Raw genomic sequence first — 17,885 nt, 5'->3', positions numbered from 1 at the left:
ATAATTGGATAGCCTGCTTTGGAGCAGAAATGGAACAACCTGGGAGAAAGCAGAACATTGGAACGTGCCAGACCCTGTTCTGCTTTTCAAGTTGGATTCAATAGCCTTCGGTCAATACGGTGGGGGCAACTGAATAGGTGATCTTCAAGGAAAACAAGGCCATGAAGAAGCAGGGTTACAATAAGCAATAGTGGATTCCATTTTCTGAATCAAGATGCCCTTCAGGCAGTCGTTCATGCCATAGTCTCCTCAAAGCTTGACCACTGCAATCCACTCTACATGGGCAGACCCCAGTCCTTAAATGGTTTTAAACACAACCTCACTCCTTTCTTATCTCTTCGGTTTCCTCTTGGGACCCACAAATTGAGCTGAACATGAAAGGGGTTAGTAAGGAGACATCTTATGTGCTGGCTACGTTATGGACCCATAAGCAGCCTAACACCTGGAAATGCTTATACAGGACAGTGTGTCTCACTGAGAAGTGATGCTAAGCAGGCCTGTAGAATCTGCCCTGGGACACATCCAAAGACATTTTAGGGGAACAGCACCACTGTTGGTCAATCAATCTGTTTCCAAGGGAAACTGTCTTCCATCACTGATCTTCTCACCAAGGGAGAATTTATATGCTGCCAAAGAACTTAGGAAACTCTAGAACATAGCTTGACAATCAGTGCGATACAAGATATGGTTTTCTCTATCGACGAACAATTCTGTTTAGATGCAGACATGTTTTTGGTACAGCTGCATTGATCTCTTACCCACAAACATGCATTAAGGGGGGAAAAGTGCCACTGGAGTTTGACACTACCTCCAAATCCCTACAAAATCCACACAGAACCTATTTTTTCCCATGTTAATGGCACCAACGTGCTACATCACTACATTTGACAATTGGCTATGACTGATAGGAAAGCAAGCCCCCTATATTCTAAATGACCCATTTTGAAAGCAAGCCCTCTATATTCTGCACATCCATAACTTTCAGGGGTAGGCAATATAACAGGCTGTGGCTGTTAGTGGGCTGTAACTTTTAACCGTCATAACCCTCAGGAGAAATGATGACAGATTCTGGGACCTGTCATTTAAAACTAAAGTGCAAAGCTTCAAAATGCATGTCCCATAATGGTGGGAGAATCAAACACTACACGTGCATTATGAACACCCCTTTAACCAAGCACCTTCCTCAAAGCTAGGTAAAGCATTTTCTCATCTGTAAAGCATTTTCGGTCCAGAAAGAATATTCAATGTTTATATGACAGTTAATGGAATGCATCCTCTGTATGTTTTCCTGCCATTTTATTTTTTGTTTTTATTATCATTTAAATTGGTTGTTTTAACATTTTTATATATTTTGGATTGTTACTATGTACGCTGCCTGGAGTCACTATGGGAGACAGGCAGCTGTACCAATGTGATTCAATCAATCAATCAATCAATCAATCAATCAATCTAACAGATCTGCTTAAACAAGGCATGATTTAGCCAGCCAAAATTTAGGACCAATTAAGTCATTATTTTCTATTCTTCCTTCACTATGTTGAAAACAGACCTGATATCTACACTGGAACAGGATACTCTGTACCAGTGATGGCAAACCTTTTGGCCTCGGCGTGTCAAAAATTTGGAAAATGCCTAACTTGACTGTGCTGGGATGTCATCACCCCCCCAAACAAAAGAGAAACAATTCTTTACGTATTCATTTATTTAAAAAAAAAAATACAGTCCAATCACCCGTGGTGCCACGTAGTATATAAAGAAATGTCAAATAATTACAAATATGAAATACGAGTAAAACAAACTCAGTTTCTTTGCTAACTCAAGCAGGGAGAATAGTTGTTGTCAAGTGTTGGTGAATGCTGACGTGTCACCCGAAACGTGGCATGCCATCTTTGACACGAGTGTCATGGATTCGCCATCATTGCTCTATACATAGATGAAAATGTCTGCTACCTAACAGAGCCAAAACTGTTGGAGTAAACTTCCCCCCAAATAGAACCTCTATTGGGGTACTGATCTTCCTAAGCCTGAAGAACCCCAATTAAAAGTTTGTACAACAAAGCTGGGCTACCACGATGCCAAGGGATACACGTGGCAGAGTCTTAGACCATGAAAACACGCCCTTACCCTACTGCTTGGGCAGTTTATTCTCTGCACTTTCCTTCTGGATTCAGTTTGTTGGAATGTGCCAACCTCCACCTATCATTATATTATTTACTATTATCTGCCACTATTTATAGGCCAGTCCAACCCAAGCAACTGGCAGGCTATACAACTAGTATAAAGCCGGATTAAAAACAATAAGAGTATTTTTTTAAAAAATAAAAATAAAAGCAGATGATAATGTCCGGCTCTGCAGAGAATAAAGAGGATGACCTTGATGGAGAGGGGGAACATCCGTTACCAAAGCAACAAAAGAGTTGCTTTGAGTCCAGATGATGGGGAGGATTACAAAAACGTCTCAGACATCCTCCTAATTCCCATGAATATAAAAGAGGGAGGAGGGGAGGCACAATCAGACTTGCAAGATTATGTTGCTATAGACATTATGTTACTAACAGCCCCGTGTTTCTCAACCTTGGCAATTTGAAGAGGTGTGGACTTCAACTCCTGGAACACCTGGAACTGGCCATCCAGAAAGGAGAACCACTATAATACATCTCCTCCTTTCTCCGACTCTTGCAACCAGTACAGGAGAACGCCATGGTGAATAGTACTGAAAGTAGCCAAGAGATCTAACAAGACCTGCCACTACCCTCCTCAAGACCAGAAGAATCATGCTCCCATCAGAGGTCATCCACAAGCACAACAAATGCAGTTTCCATTTATGTTAAACAGGTAACTGTCAAGCAGTGAGCACCACAAACTTTATTCCAAATTCAGCTCATCTCTTTACTTGGTTTTAATGGTCTAATTTGGCGGAGAGGCTGTCTGTTATTCACAAATGTCCATTAAATAGGAAAGCACACCATTCAGTCCTCTTATGACATTTTGCAATGTCTTTACTCAAATGTCATCACTGATGTAAGTGATGAAATTTGTGGTCATTTGCAAGACAACATCGAGAATAGGACATAAATCATAACGAAAATTTGACTCGTTGCGTGAAGATAAATCGAGGTTTCACTGTATCCCAAAAACCTGAGGAGGGGGAACTTCAGCCTCCTCAGATTTCTGTCCATGACCTTCCCATCCATTCTTGATCCAAAGGAGCTTCCAAACACTTCAACATAAAAAGCTGAGCTCCAATCCATGCAATTACACCATATCGTCTGACTTGGATAAGAACGTCTGCCTGTCTGTCTGTCTGTCTGTCTGTCTGTCTGTCTCTCTCTCTCATTTTTTCACACTTCAGGGCTGTGTTCACATAACACACCTATCCTAATTGCAAAATTAACCCACTGTCTTCATTTACACAATTCATCAAACCATACAATGGCCAAATGGCCTGGATTTCCACAACAAGCAAAACCAAAATTCAACCCTTAGCAAGTTGAATAAATATATCTACTAAACCTGGCCTGGTTTAGCATGTTGTATGAACACAGTACCTAAGTTATTCAGTTCACCCATACCCACATAACTGACTTCTTATAAGCCACATGCCATAAATGTCCACAGTTAATGAAGGAATAATTTTTGAGTAAGGAGAACTAAAGGATTCCTCTTATGGTGGGAGAGCCAGATAGAAGACATAACATGGGCAGTACAGAAAAACATGTTTCTATCACACCTGTCCCACATGGGCAGAGTCTTCCACTGGAGTTGTGTTCTCATATCAACACTTAAGAAATCCTGAAGGAAATCTTCCAGGATAAACATTCCCCAATCGTATCGGAGAAGAAGGTGTCTGAGATACCCATCACCTGCAGATTATGGGACCTGCTACTATGTTTGTAGAGACTCTTCCTTGATCAGCCTCTGTTTCCAAATCTTTTTTTTTTTTCTGCTTGGTCAAAACCCATCACCAATAGCATCTGTGGAGATCACACTGCAACATTTTTCACTCTACCTTCAATGAAAGGAACGACCAATGTTAAAGACTTATGGTGAAAATTCAGCATCAGCCCAAAGTTAAATAGCCTCATTTAGGCCCTGGAATCAAACTTCTTCACCCTTTAAGAAAAGCACTGCTTTTGGATACAACTTGCTACCTGGAACACTTTCCATGGCACTCTGGTCGAAATGGTTTCAAGAAAAAGTGTCTTACTTCCTGCTTATTGGAGCAGGGAGGTCACCACCAAAAGCTTGACAACAGCTAAAAGACACTGAGCTCTGTGCAGCAGTTACCGGATGAGTGAAAAACTATTGCTAAAAATTAAAGTGAGCCATCTGCTTGAACTTCTGCATCATAATGGTACAGATCAGGGCCTTGCCTGATTTGATGGAGGTGGCCCTGGAAGAGGCCCTCAATTGAAGGAATTAAGTAAAATCTTTATTATGGTCATAGACCAGCATAGAGTAAAGATATTAAAAGTTGAACGTGACATCATGTCATTGGTCTGTCTAGGCCAAAAGTGGCTGGCTACAGCTCCTTTTGAAATCTCCTGGCTGGAGCTGCCTGGAAGAGAGTAGGACATACAATTTGGAAAGTATGTGGTCATGTTAAATCAAATCATAGCTCTGTCTTACAAACTACTGGCGGTAGATCACTAAGAGTGCACCAGAAAAAAAGATCTATCTCTGCATCTTTTGTCCAAGATATCTTTCTAAATTGGAGGTACTACGCATGGATTCTAACCACTGACCCGTAGCTCATTCTCCAGACAGGTTTTCTTTCAGAAACTTTTTTTTCCAAAAACAAGCAATGAAAAAGCACGGCTATTTGCCAAACTAAAGCCTAAAATTGGGAGGATGAATGGATTAGCTGTTTGGTTCTTTGTATCTTGGGCATTTGCAATCGGCATTTTGTGCTTGAAATGAACATTTCTGGCTTTCTATATCCCCATTAAACTTCACAAAGAGACACAGGGCTGAAGAAAGTGTCTGAGAATTTCAGAGAAACACCTACAGATTTAGTGGAGGATGTCAAGTTTCCACTTCTGTACCACCCTCGTTTGAAGTGGACTTTCCACCGAAGCAAAACTGATCAGTGAAAATATAAACCCATGGGTTATTTCTAGATTTTGGACTTCTCCACTTAGGTTCTCTTCAATTTTAAGGGGGGGAAAAAAGAACGCTGATATGGGATGCTAGAAGAAGAAAAGGGAGGTTCAAACGTGGCCTCCAGGCCTGACCTCAGCACTTTTTGCAGTAAATCCCAGCCATGACACCCACCCCCTTTGTCCGAAGTGGAAATGTAGAATGCCCAGTGCTGTCTAACTGTACATATCCCAGAGCATGACAGAAACGATGTTCAAAAGTGAATGCTATTGCTGTCAATGCTACAACAGCGACACAGGGTGAAAAATAGTCTTCTAGCTCTTATAGTCTTCAAACAATTGGTTTAGACAAAACCAATTGTTGGAATAGAATTAGATAAAGCCTGGCAAAATTAATTGGGGGGGGGGGGAGTCCTGTTTATAGGAAGTACCGAAACAATCCCCATAAGAGAAGGTCTATCTTGCCCTCCTACAGAGGCATTTAAGATGTTAAAACCATGTATATCCCCTCTCCAAGAAACGAAAGCAGTGCTTAAGGTTACTCTTAAAAAACCCCAATCCCTGAGAATAAATAGTTTCGGTTTGCAGATTTGTTTTTTCAAGCAGGTACCCCACATTTTGTCATCCCTTGGCAAAATGGTCTGTTTTCTCTACCGGGCTGCTGCTGACGTTGCTCTTGTTTCGCACTCAGCTTTCTAACTTATGCTGAAAGCAACGGCCCGCTTTACATTTTGTAGAATATGTGCAAATAAAATCAGAGCCTTGAGCCAATCGTACTTTGCACCCTCAACTATGCTTCCCCCCTTCTTCCTCCATCGCATGATTTCCCCTTCCCTTCATGCGAATTAGCTAATACAGCGGCAAGGAGGAAAAACCCCAACCAGTAGCTGTGGGGGTTAATGCAAGCCCTGATTCAAACCAGACTTTGAGATAAGAGATGGAAAAAAGCTTGGAAACCCTATTAAAAATGAAACAGGCGTGATACTGATCATGGTTAAGCTTTAATGCCAACGCAGAGCTATGCCACAGAGGGGAGATAAGAACAGAAGGAGAGATTTACAGCACAGCAGGGAAAAAAGGGGGAGAAAGGACACAAATTCTCCAACTGGGGGCTCTCTAAATGTGTTCAGACTACAATCCTAGAATGCTGAATCAGCCTGGAATTCTGGGAGTTGCAATCCAGCTGTGACTTGAAGTCCACAGCTGTCTGTTAGGTTGCTCATCCATCAGAGCAAGAAGCGTCCCATTTTGTAAGCAAGAAGAAGTTATATATTCAGCAAAATGTACTAGCCTTAGGTACACAGGGAATCATAAGATCAGGGATGCAAATGTGGGTTGGTTGTTTTTTTTTTATTTGGGGGCAAAACATGTATAGACTTTAACCTTGCAAGAGCAACTGTATTTCTTTTATTTAGGAGCATTCTAGGTTCCTCAGATGAGAGCCGGGTTCATAACCATGTCTGAGGAGGAGAGGTGTGTGTTAAAAATTAAAGAACAGGATGTTTCTGAGCATACCTTGAGTCTACTGCTCACCCCCCAAGCTGTATTTGCTTCAGCAGTCTAAGCCTGGCCACGATGCAATAATTAAAAAAGAAGAAGTCAGAAATGATCCTTAATCAGCTGCAAATCACACCCAGAGTTGCCTCTTCATCCATCTTCCACCTCTCCTGCTGATGTCAAGCCGGGCATCCTCCAGGGCATCAGGCCTTAAGAAAGGTCATCCTTGGGAAGGGAACTTCATAAATGCCAGGCAGAGGAGCCACAAATAAATAAATAAATAAATAAATAAATAAATAAATACACACACACACACACACACACACACACACAGAGCGGGCTCTTCCCAAAGTAAACGAAAGCAATACCTTATCTTGTGCAAAGACAATTCTTTCCGAAACCAAATACGTTGCAACACTGCATTCACTACCACAGCCAGGCTTGCGGGCAGTTAATTCAGGATTAATTCAAGATTATATCCCATATTCAGCACAGAAGCAGCATGTCCACATTTCCCACAAAATGGAAGAATCAGGAGCAAGGTTCCTCTGTAAAGCAGTTCCCCCCAACTGGGTCATCACAGGTCAGTCAAGGAAACTCACAAGCATTTTTTTTTAGATTTTTTTATCCTGCCTTTCTTATTTGGATAAATAACTCAAGGCATTGAACATAGCTACTACTCCTTCCTCCTCCTATTTCCCCCACAACAACCACCCTGTGAAGTGAGTAGGGCTGAGAGAGAGGGACTGGCCCAAAGTCACCCAACCAGCTTTCATGCCTAAGGCAGGAGTAGAACTCACCATCTCCTACTTTCTAGCCTGGAGCCTTAACCCCTAGACCAAACTGGCTCTTTAATGATCTTTTGCAGATAATTTTATCTTTAAAGATAAATTTTAACTTTAAAACTTATTTTTTAATTTTAATTTTATTTATAACATTATCTTTGCAGATAATTTCCAGCACAAGAGACTACCCCCTGAGTTATGGCAGTCTTTAGCAACCTGGCACAATCTGGAGCGAAGCTTGGGGGGGGGATCCAGCTCCCCTTCCTCCTGAACCTTTCCTTCATGCCAACTCAGCCACAGGAATGCTACTTCCTAAATTTGCAAGCCTGCGTGGAGCATTTCTTCCCAAAGACTGAGCGGCCTAAAATGGAGCTTCATCTGAGCACGTCAATCGCTCACAGCTATGGGCAAAACACAGCTACGGTTGACCCCTTTTAAGTCTCAAAAGCAGACACCATCTGGGAAAGGCATCTTCCCATTTTGGGCAAGACACTGAATCTCAACCTAGGATAGGCACAGGGGAAACAGACAGGTATGTTTATTTTACAGGATGCAAATTGCTAAATGAAGCCCAGCCTGTTCCAAATCTCCAATCCAAACAAACTGAGTTTATTTCAACAATACCAGCTCCCTGACGGAGAGAGGCTACCCGTTATCTATTATCTGGCAATGAATCTCTGGGGTATTTCCGCCCCCCAGTCCCAAATGCCTTTCAAAACAGGGCAGAAAAAATCAAGTGATCATGGATAAAACTAGAAAGAGACGAGTCAGGTTGTGAATTCCCCAGTGGTTTTCAGAATTCCAGGCAAAACCAGCTTGGATCCTACAGCCTGAACCTCTGCAAGATTTCTCAGAAGTAAATCGTACAGGTTTCAGAATGACTGAGTGATGCTGTATCCATTGGTGGATGGAACGGGTTATCAGTTGAGTTGCATCAATAGCAAGCTGGTTTACTCAAAAGCAAGGATGCAAATACCGCATGCAACACGAATGAAGCCATGGGACAGGAAAATGCAGCAACTGGAGTCCTGCCTTCCTGCCTTTTTCTCTTCTTTCTTCTTTGGAGATATTCATATTGCAATCTTTCCCCAAACAAGGACCTCATGACTATTGCTGTATTACATGTGAAAGCATAGCGGGACTGCTCTCCTCTTCTTCTTCTTCTTCCTCTTCCTCCTCCTCTGCACAGAACTGATTTTCCTTCTCTTCTAGATATCCAGGAATTGGCAGTTAGTGACTAGCATGATAATAAGTTATGACATTCCCCTACAAGATTTACTATGGGGGCTGGAAACAGAACCAGCTGCTCTTTGTAAAAAGATCTCCTGAATATGGCCCAGCTTTCTTCAGAGGTCGTCCATGGACCCACTGGGTTTGCCAAATGGAAGAAGACCTTAGTTGCAAGAAAACACCAACGCTCCCTTGCACTAACGCTCCCTTGCACTAACTTCATCAACGGGCACATCAAAAACCTGCCCACGCTCTCATTTCCATCACAATACTGTCCAGCAGCCTCATTCATTTTTTATAATTTTTTTTTAAAAAAACTTGCCCATAACAGAATGCAAGACGGCTTCATGCAAAATGATGTATTTGAGCGGGATTTCAGCTTAACTTACAATTTGGAAGTAATTGTGCTAACACTGTTTCATTCTACCTCGTACAAGATTTTCGAAGCTTAAAGCTGAAACAGAGAACACAGACTTGGAATGAAACCATACATGAAGTGCAACTGCTAGGTCAACAATCAACTCTCCTTAAACGCAGTGATTCATAGGAAGCGGCTTAGCATAGACCCAGCCTTAAAACTGCCTAATACGAATCCAGATTCTTTTTCCACTTCGTCATGAATGCTCTGTCAATCACCTCGCTCATCTTGAATTCAGTAATGCCATTTGGGACTGCAATTCAATGCACACTAATCAAGGAGTAACCACTGAATACTATGGTTTTTCTTCTGAGCAGAGGTGCAAAGGATGACACGACTGAAAATCAGTACAACCGGGAGAATGAGGAAGTCTCTCCAGGACTCTCTCTGTGTCCCAGGCACACAAGGACAGCAAGGTGTCCATTAAGGCAGAAGCTCATGTTCTCCAGAGGAGAAGCAAACAAGCAGAGCAAAAGGCAGAAAAGGAGGAAAACACAATTGGGGGGGGGGGTGCCAAGGTAAAGTCTAAAAGCAAAGATTTGAGCGAGAAAAGAAGAAAAACATCCGCGTTAGTTATCTAGAAGATAAACATTTTGTTCTTCCCCAAGGAGAAGTTGGGTGCCATGGAAGATTCCCCCAAAGAGCAAGTCCTCCTCCGATGCCCTCGGTGCTTTTCTTCTAAGACCATCTATATTTAGGCAACAGCAAATAAATCATGACAGTTCCAAGTACAGCACAGCATTTCCTTGGAAAGGAGCGCTTGGAAAAAAGCCAAGAGTATCCACTTTGGCCGAGGCTGACCACAGAACGTGACGCCATCTCACTAGGGTTAAATGGTGGACATCCTCCAGGTGCAGGATGTTCATCAGATGGTCCTCCTGCTTCACTTCGCAGTGAAAAAGAGAAGGAACCCCCTTCCTCCCTCTCATAATGGAACAAACTGCTTTAGGCCACCAAACCAATGAAGCTGTTACAAACTAGTCCCTCAAAAACAAAAAACCAAATAACCCCTAAGTAATAGAGTTACCCTACACAACAGATCCTTACGTTGGCTGGTCAGGAGAATTCCCCATTCTGTTCCAACCCCCAGCACCATCGTGATTTGTGAATGGAATATACTGAATTCCCTTCTTGTCAGCCCCACAATAGTATCGCGTCCCATTTTGGAGCCCAATAGCATCAGGAAGAACCCCACCTCCCCACCACCTTTCCCTCCCCTGTCACCCCCAAGATCTCCATTGCTCCCGGAGAGCTGCCCCCACCAGGAAAGCCAAACTGGATGGGAAAGGGAGACATGAGAAAGCGGATCCGAGCAAGCAAGCATGCACCCATGGAACAAACAGAAGCATTTCTTTGGTTGCATCCAGCACACATTACATTGGAAGGATAATGAAAAAGGAAGGAAGGGGGGTGGAGATGGGGAGACAGGCACAGACAATGAGCCATCCCTGGTGGCTTCTGCCCATTAAAACAAATGTAATTTGATAAAAAAGACTTACATTGATTTGGGGCAATTTTCCTGCCGTCATTATACACAGCAATTGGGCTGTGCACAGAATACCTGGCCCAAAAATAAATATAACCACATTCTGAACAGAGATGAGAATGTCGGAAGACCCCGAATGCGGCTTTTAAGAACATTAGAGGAGACGCGTCTCTGTTAGCTTCCAATGGACCAACTCTCCTCCCCCCCAACATGCATGCACACGCGCGCGCACACGCACACACACACAGCCGTTGCAGACAGAAAGAGTAGGGCATAGTGAACCCAGCTCTCTACTCACTGCCTGAACTGGGGGATCACCAGCAAATCCTCTTTGGCTCTGCTTCTCCTTGGCGGCAGAGAGCGCGGTGCGTTCATTATCCAGCTTTTAATTCCAGGACAGAAAAGAGCAGACCAAAATGTTTTGGAGATTTCCCATCACTACCCCCGCTCGGCATGTGAAATTCAAAACGTAGCTGTCGAGGGGGGGGGGTGCCTCAGGAGAGGCCGGTGAGGAAACGAAGGGGTGATCGGCATGGCGAGAACAGCAATAAATAAAAATAGCAAGGAGGAGAGTCTATCCCGTCATCTTGAAAAGAGGCAGCCCCAGGCACCGCCAGCCGCCGCACAGAGACCTACGGATTTTGTACCGATGCAGAGGTGGGGAGGGGGGCTGGGGAGCTATTCTTTCCCCTTGAAGCATCCAGACAATGGGGAGGAAGCAAAATGTGTCAGTGTCTCTGTGATCTAAAAAGGGACCGAGTGCTTAAAAGCCCTGGGTTGTAGCTAAAGAGAAATGGATTCTTCCTTCTCCCCCCTCTCCCCCCCCCCCAGCCATACACTGATACAGGGGTTGCTATGATACACTCAACAGCCTCCTGCTTGGAAATGGCAGCCAATAATTTTAATCCTGCTTTAAGGAAGCACTCAGCCGTTGACGGGTTCCAGCTGCAGCATGCATGCAGCCTTAGTTACTAGACGTGCTCTTCATCTCTTGCATGACTGTATTGGGAGGAAATCTTCACAAATTCAGTGTTGTTGTTAGCTCTTTTGGCACCACTACATCTGGACCAGCAAAGTTTTACTTTTCTCCGTTCCACATGTGTAGGCTTCATCTTCGGGGGCTTCTGTGTCTGTGTACAGATAGCCTGTAACTGCACACCGACCTGCTGCAATTAGACACATCAACTTCAGCGAGACTTTCTTTAGGCCAACGTAAGGGTTTGGAGCCTGCGGAAACAGGGCTCAAAGCTCACCATGAGAGTTCGTCCCCCCTCAGAGTACTCTGCCATTACTACTAGCCCTAATAGTCAGAAGGCAAAATAGAGGGGTGCTTCTGTAGTTGTCGAAACCAAAATCTAGCCATCAACTGCTTTTGGATCATTCCTCCCAGTGGCTTTTTGGGCCTCTTGGGAACTTAGGTGAAAATTTACAAGAGGAGTTGGCAGTTTGCAATAATCCAGAAGCTTCAGCATCTCAGTTCCCATGTTCCCTTGCCACAGGTCATGCTGACTGAGGATGATGGAGGTCAGAGCCCAAAGCACATGGCAGGCCGCAAGCTGTTTCTCACACATAAACATTCCTTGACCCAATTAAGATGATAGCTTTCTCCATTTCTACTTTTCCTCGTTATAACACACTCGCTTTAAATTTCCATGCAATTTAACAACACGCGCAAATCTGACATCTTGGATATTGCTGCTTAAAGGGTAGGGCACAGACCAAGAAAGAGAGAGATCGGTGCAGAGGTGTCTATGACAGATAGGTATCCATGTACCATAGAGCATTTCTTACTCTCAAGCAAGACCGCAGCATGCCTGCCTGTAACCATCAGCTAATCTGGATCTCCAATTTAATATACCTAAGAACATCCCAAATTTGCTGAAATGCACCCCACCTATTCTCCTTCTTCCAAAGGGCTCACCAATGGTGTAAAAATGATAGAATGCTACACAGACGCACCCAGAGCGAATTGTCCACCAACATGAGGCTGATGGTGGCATTTGCTCATGGCTAAGTACCACCTTAAAACAATATTTTTGGATAAGCGTGTTCAAAGCTGATATTACAGACAGAGGTAACATTCTGAGATGCCCAGATGGCCTTCACTTCCTTCTTCCAACTCCTTCGCCCCTCTGACCAATTCTCCATCAACCCAAGATCAAAAGAAGAAACCCAATTCATTCCAATAAACTTTTTCCTAGAAAGAGAAGTTGGGGGGGGGGGCAGAGACTCTAAAGATCTTCTCCTTCTCATATCCTAAGGTCACACTAATAAATATGGGGGTCAGAAGAGAGAGATAGTACTTAAATATAAAAGAGAGGTCTACACGAAGCCCAGATCCCTGGCAATTCAAGCTCTAAAGAGTGCTATTACAATGTAACAGTTGTCAAGTTCTTAAACAATAATTATTATTATCCACACCATCCATCCGTACACATATTAATGATTCACATCCGTTTAGGCACACCGGCTTCCAAGGTTCTCTTTCTGGCTCTGACAGCTTAAGAAGCTTATCTGTGATATTTTTTTTTCTTTCTTTCCAAACACCCACATTTGAAACTGCAGAGAATCGAGGCTGGTTCACCATCAACCTCCCAATGCAAAAGCAGGAAGGGAAGTTGGAAATTGAAGTAACCATATCAAAGGGTCTCTATTCATTCTCTCTCTCTATCTATATATACTGAAATGCAAAAGAGGGTAAGAAAAGAAATGAGATAGAAGAAAAGAATGACTACATATAGATTAGATTTTTTTAGAAAAGATTTTTCTGGTGATAGATCCTCCCCTTCCATTTGGGTTCTCCACCACTAAACACAGTTTAAACATTTGTACTTTACTTTGAACATTAGCTATTGTTGTTTGTTTGTATTTAAATCCTCAAAAACATATCCAGATGTCTAAATCTGCCTTGCTCTGTGATATATCGTATATAAGGGAGCCATTCCTGGTTGAATTTGGCTAGACTTATATTTATGGCAGCCCTCATTAACAGGCAAAGTGATAATTTGCAAGAGTTTGCTCTGCAGAAACACCAGGGAGACGGTCTTGCAAGAGAATATTTCAAAAATAAAAGGCAACACTCCTCAAATCAGAGGAGAGGCATACAACCAAAAGGTGAAATTATGTATTACTTGCACAGTGGCCCACGTGGTTTTCCTGCCCACCCCCACCACTCTGAGCCCTTCCTCACAGGGGATATTTTCCCCCTTGGGGACCACTTTTAGCAGACAAGCCAGCTGAGATCTTTTGCTTATCTGCTAAAATGCAATTCGGGACCTCCGTTCTGAAAGAAATCAATGTCAATTAAGTCAGCCCAGCTTTCCATCTGGGCATCTTTGCAACTGGTAAAGATTTGTACCTGACTTCCCTTCTCCCCCCCCCCCTTTTTTTTAAAGGGACGGAAAAGCAAATTTTTAAAAATCGAAACCCTCCACAGTTTTTCTACCCATCTGTGAAGATGGGAAACTTGCACCCACAGCCAGTTTGCATTTTCAGGACATGGAAGGAGGCTGGGAGATTGGGGATTCAAGTCACACCATCAAGGCAACAGAGTCAAACACACACACACACACCCCACTTTGCTAATACCCCTTTCCTCAATTCTTTAGCGCCTTTCAGGCCAACAGACACCAAATGTAACCTCTGTAGCTTTTGCTTTTCGAAGGCACTGGGTTGAAATACTGTGAGGAATAACTTATCTTCAGCCACAAAGGACCAGCAGGCTGGATTTTCAATATACACACACGTTTATATACCCACATGTGTACATATATGTCTATATATGTATGACACACACACATACTACACACTGTTTATGCACTGTTCTTTTACAAAGGATCATTTTCTTACATATTTCTGACATATTCTTATGTATATATCAGAAAATCCAGACCACTGATCAGATCTAACAGAAGGTATCTAAAAAGCCCCTTTCCTACAATACCTTTAACCTGACTCCTGAATCCGCCGTTTTTCAGGGTCCACCGCATAAACCCAGCCATAAGAACACCCGAGGGGCTGGATTCACACAACGGGGCAACCCCCCCCCCCAATTAAGCCAACCCAAGCTTGGCAGCGCAACTGCTGCTCCCCGAGGCTTTCCTCGACCCGGGTCCGGCGCTGTGCAAAGGCAGCCGCGGGGCGGCCGGGCTTCGCCGGCCCGCATGCAGCACGTGTGCACGTACCTATGGAAGTGTGTGTGCATGCACGCTCCCATGTACTGGGCACACAGGCATGCACGCCCAGCGGTGTTTACCGTGGGGGGGCTCTAGATCCCCGAGCGCGAGGGAGGAGGAGGGCAGCGCAGCCCTCCGCCCCGATCCATCGCAACCCCCCGGGACGGACGGACGGACGACCCTGCCCGAGCGGGACCCGGCGGAGGCGAGACCCGACCGGGGCGGCAGGGAGGGAGAAGGTACCAACGTCATAAGCTCACAGCGAGGCCATGTTGAATCTCGCGGCTGCTCGGAGCCCCCTCCGTGAAGCGAGTCCCCGCCGGCGAGCGGCGCCGCGGCGGGCCGAGGCGGCTCCCCCTCGCCGGCTGGCGGCCGGGCGGGCGGCCGGGCTCTCTCCGCGCGCGCGGCGGCGGCGGCGGCGGCGGCAGTCAGGCGGGATGCCGGGGGCGGCCGGGCGGGGGTCGCGGCTGGCGCTCGGGCCGGCGGCCGGCCGGGCGGGCGGCGGGCGGCGGGCGGCGGGCGGGCCGCCGCCTCTGCCCCGCTCCAGCCCCGGGCCGCGAAGGAGCGGGCGGCGCCGGCGGGGCAGCCCAGCGGGCGGCGGGCGGCCGGGCGGGCGGCGGGCGGGGAGCGCGGCGCGCGCCCCTTCTTCAGCGGGTGCCCAGGAAGAACATGAGGATCACGTTGACGAGCAGGAGGAGGACGATGACGGAGAAGACGACCACGGTCTGGACGTCCAGGGTCATGGTGCAGTGCAAGACGCTGTAGTGCTCCAGGTGCGGCGGGGCGGGCAGGCCGGGCGCTGTCAACCGCTGCTCGGCCAGACTGTCCATACAGCCACCATGCTCGACGGCAGCCGGCTGCGAAGAAATGGCCCGCGGCTCTCGCCGCCGCCGCCACCGCCGCCGCCGCCGCCGCGGGGGGAGGCAGGCAGGCAGGCAGGCAGGCAGGCAGGCAGGCAGGCAGGGAGGGGGTCTGTTGCTGCCGCTGCTGCCGCCGCCGCCGCCGAGGGAGGCAGGGAGGGGGCGGCCGGCGCGCGCCTGGTGCTCGGGAGGGCGCCGCTGGCTCCGACGCGCGCACGCGCTCCCTGCCTCGCGCCGGTCCGAAGCCGCCGCCGCCGCCGCCGATGCGCCAAGCAGCCGCCGCCGAGCCCAGCCGAGCCGAGCCGAGCCCAGCCGGGGAGCGCGCGCGCGCGCGCCGGGCAGGGAAGCGGCGGCCAGCCCCGCGCTGTCCAGCCAAGGAGCGGCGGCCGCCCTGGGTCCGTCCTCGCCTCCGCGGGCGCTGCCTTCGCGCTCTCGCCGGACGGACCGTTCGGCGACTCCTCGGGAGGAAACGCTCAGCTCAAAGGCGACCGCGGGGGGGGGGGGGTCCTGGGGGGGAGGCAGAGGCGAAAACGGGAAGCGCCCCCCTCCTTTCCTTTCTTTTCTCTCCCAGCCCCTTCCTTTTTTCTCACCTCTTTCCTCCTCTCTTCCTGGGTGTCCCTGCGCAGAACGGGGCAGCCCCGAGAGGAACCGGCCTGACCTTGAGGCAGCTCAGCCGGGTTCGTTCTGGGTAGCGTTGGGACTGGACGCCACTCGGAAATCACCGTGCCAAGAGGACTGGAAGCCGAGCTCCACTTTGTCTTACTTTTTTCCCCCCTTCCATCCTTCCATCTAATTTTGTCTTCCTTTTTCCTCTTGCTTCTGTTGCTTTTCCTTTGTCTCTTTTCCTTCCTTCCTTCCTTCCTTCCTTCCTTCCTTCCTTCCTTCCTTCCTTCCTTCCTTCCTTCCTTCCTTCCTTCCTTTTTTGCTTCCCCCTCTATTTTACTTATTTCCTGGTTGGTTTTAGCAGCTGCCCGGCTCCCTCATGACTCTGGGCAGCACAGAACATGGCCTTCCAACCGTACAGCGCAAACATTGTAAAAACAAAATCAAAGCAAAACTGAAAAGCAAGATGGTGCTCCTGCCAATAAACAGTCGTCCCCAAAGGGACTCTCTCACCCACTCTAACCCAAGGCCTGGCAGAAGAGCCACATTTCAGGGGTTTGCTAAAGTAAGAGCAGGATGACATCATCTGAGGATCTAAAGTCCTCAGTTTTGTGGAGGTGCCTTCGAGTCAGTCTTGATTCCTGGCAACTGCCTGGACTAGTCCCTGCAGTTTTCTTGGCAAGATTTCGGAAGTGGTTTGCCATTGCCTGCTTCCTAGGGCTGAGAGAGAGGGACTGGCCCAAGGTCACCCAGCTGGCTTTTCAGGACTAGAACCCACAATCTCTGGGTTTCTAGCCTGGTGCCTTAACCACTGTACCAGACTGGTTCTCCTGGATCACATAGCATGGGCAAAAACCATGGGACAGAGACCATCAGATAATCACATGCTTTTATTTTTTTTCCTCCCTCCCTCCCTCCCTCCCTCCCTTCTTTCTTTCCTTCCTCTCTCTCTTTTTAATCCTTATTTTGACCTCTTTCCCTTTTCCTCCCTCTTTGCCAGCCCTTCAAGGATTCCAGGAATGCTGTTCTGCTGGGGTAGGAAACGCCATCCAGAGCCTCAACTGCCTCCTTTCTAAGGACAACAAAGTCGTTCTGAGTCTTTTTCTCACACTCTCTCCTCCCCCAGGGCTGAACAAACGTTTTCCTTCTCTCTCTTCCTTCTCAAGGCCAGAGCTGAATTCCTCTCCATCAGCATTTTTCAAACTTGGCAACTTTTCCCAAACAACCCCAACTTCACTCTCTCACATATACTTGTGAGGGTTCTTTGCTTTCCGAGGACTGGACACACCACAGCGTAGCAAATCTGTACAAAATGCTGTATTGCAGCACACACCTTCCCCAACAACATGCTGGCTGGGGGATTCTGGGCACTGAAATCCACACATCTTAAAGTTGCCAAGCCTGAAAAACATCGCTGTACATTCTTCCTTCTCTTCTGGACGTTTCTGAGTTGGCTACGTAAGCCCCCCCGCCCCCCCAAGAGCACTTTTGCTATCGAAAGGAGAACTGTCTTTGTGGATCCAGATTTTCCTCCTTTGGGGCTGGGATGCAAAGGAATGAATTACGCTTGTCAAAGGCGAAGGAAATAGCAGGGGAAGTCAAATGATAAGGTAGAATGTGGGGGACTTAAGAGATGAATGGCTACAAGCGAGGGCAGGCCGATAGCCACCTCTTCTGCTCTTGTCCCAGCATCTCTTCCTATGCTGACAGATATATTGCTCCTGAATACATA

General features: G+C 46.7%; 2 protein-coding genes across 7 annotated transcripts in view; both read right to left on the bottom strand.

The window, feature by feature from the left end:
- ARHGEF9 (Cdc42 guanine nucleotide exchange factor 9) overlaps window positions 1–17,885 on the bottom strand; it is a 242,733-nt gene that overhangs the window by 105,958 nt on the left and 118,890 nt on the right. The window contains exon 1 of one of the 6 annotated variants that reach the window (XM_088129202.1): window positions 14,951–15,073. The exons of 4 other annotated variants lie outside the window; for them this stretch is intronic. The gene's annotated coding sequence lies outside the window, so the exon portion shown is untranslated. Of the gene's footprint in view, window positions 1–10,813; window positions 10,836–14,950; window positions 15,074–17,885 lie in introns of those variants that run through there. One more of the 6 variants, XM_088129203.1, reaches the window with a different exon arrangement.
- On the bottom strand, window positions 15,237–15,685 carry LOC148213970 (uncharacterized). The gene has a single exon (XM_088129251.1). It carries the CDS (start codon window positions 15,518–15,520, stop codon window positions 15,338–15,340), a length of 183 nt encoding a protein of 60 aa, XP_087985377.1. The 5' UTR covers window positions 15,521–15,685; the 3' UTR covers window positions 15,237–15,337.

The sequence above is a fragment of the Python bivittatus genome, unplaced genomic scaffold (assembly GCF_059951505.1).
Source record: "Python bivittatus isolate LINGU-HERP-01145 unplaced genomic scaffold, Pbiv_v1 ctg000790_np1212, whole genome shotgun sequence".
Taxonomy (NCBI): Eukaryota; Metazoa; Chordata; class Lepidosauria; order Squamata; family Pythonidae; genus Python; species Python bivittatus.
The sequence above is the reverse complement of the archived record's forward strand: the minus strand, read 5'-3'. Positions and strand labels throughout refer to the sequence as shown.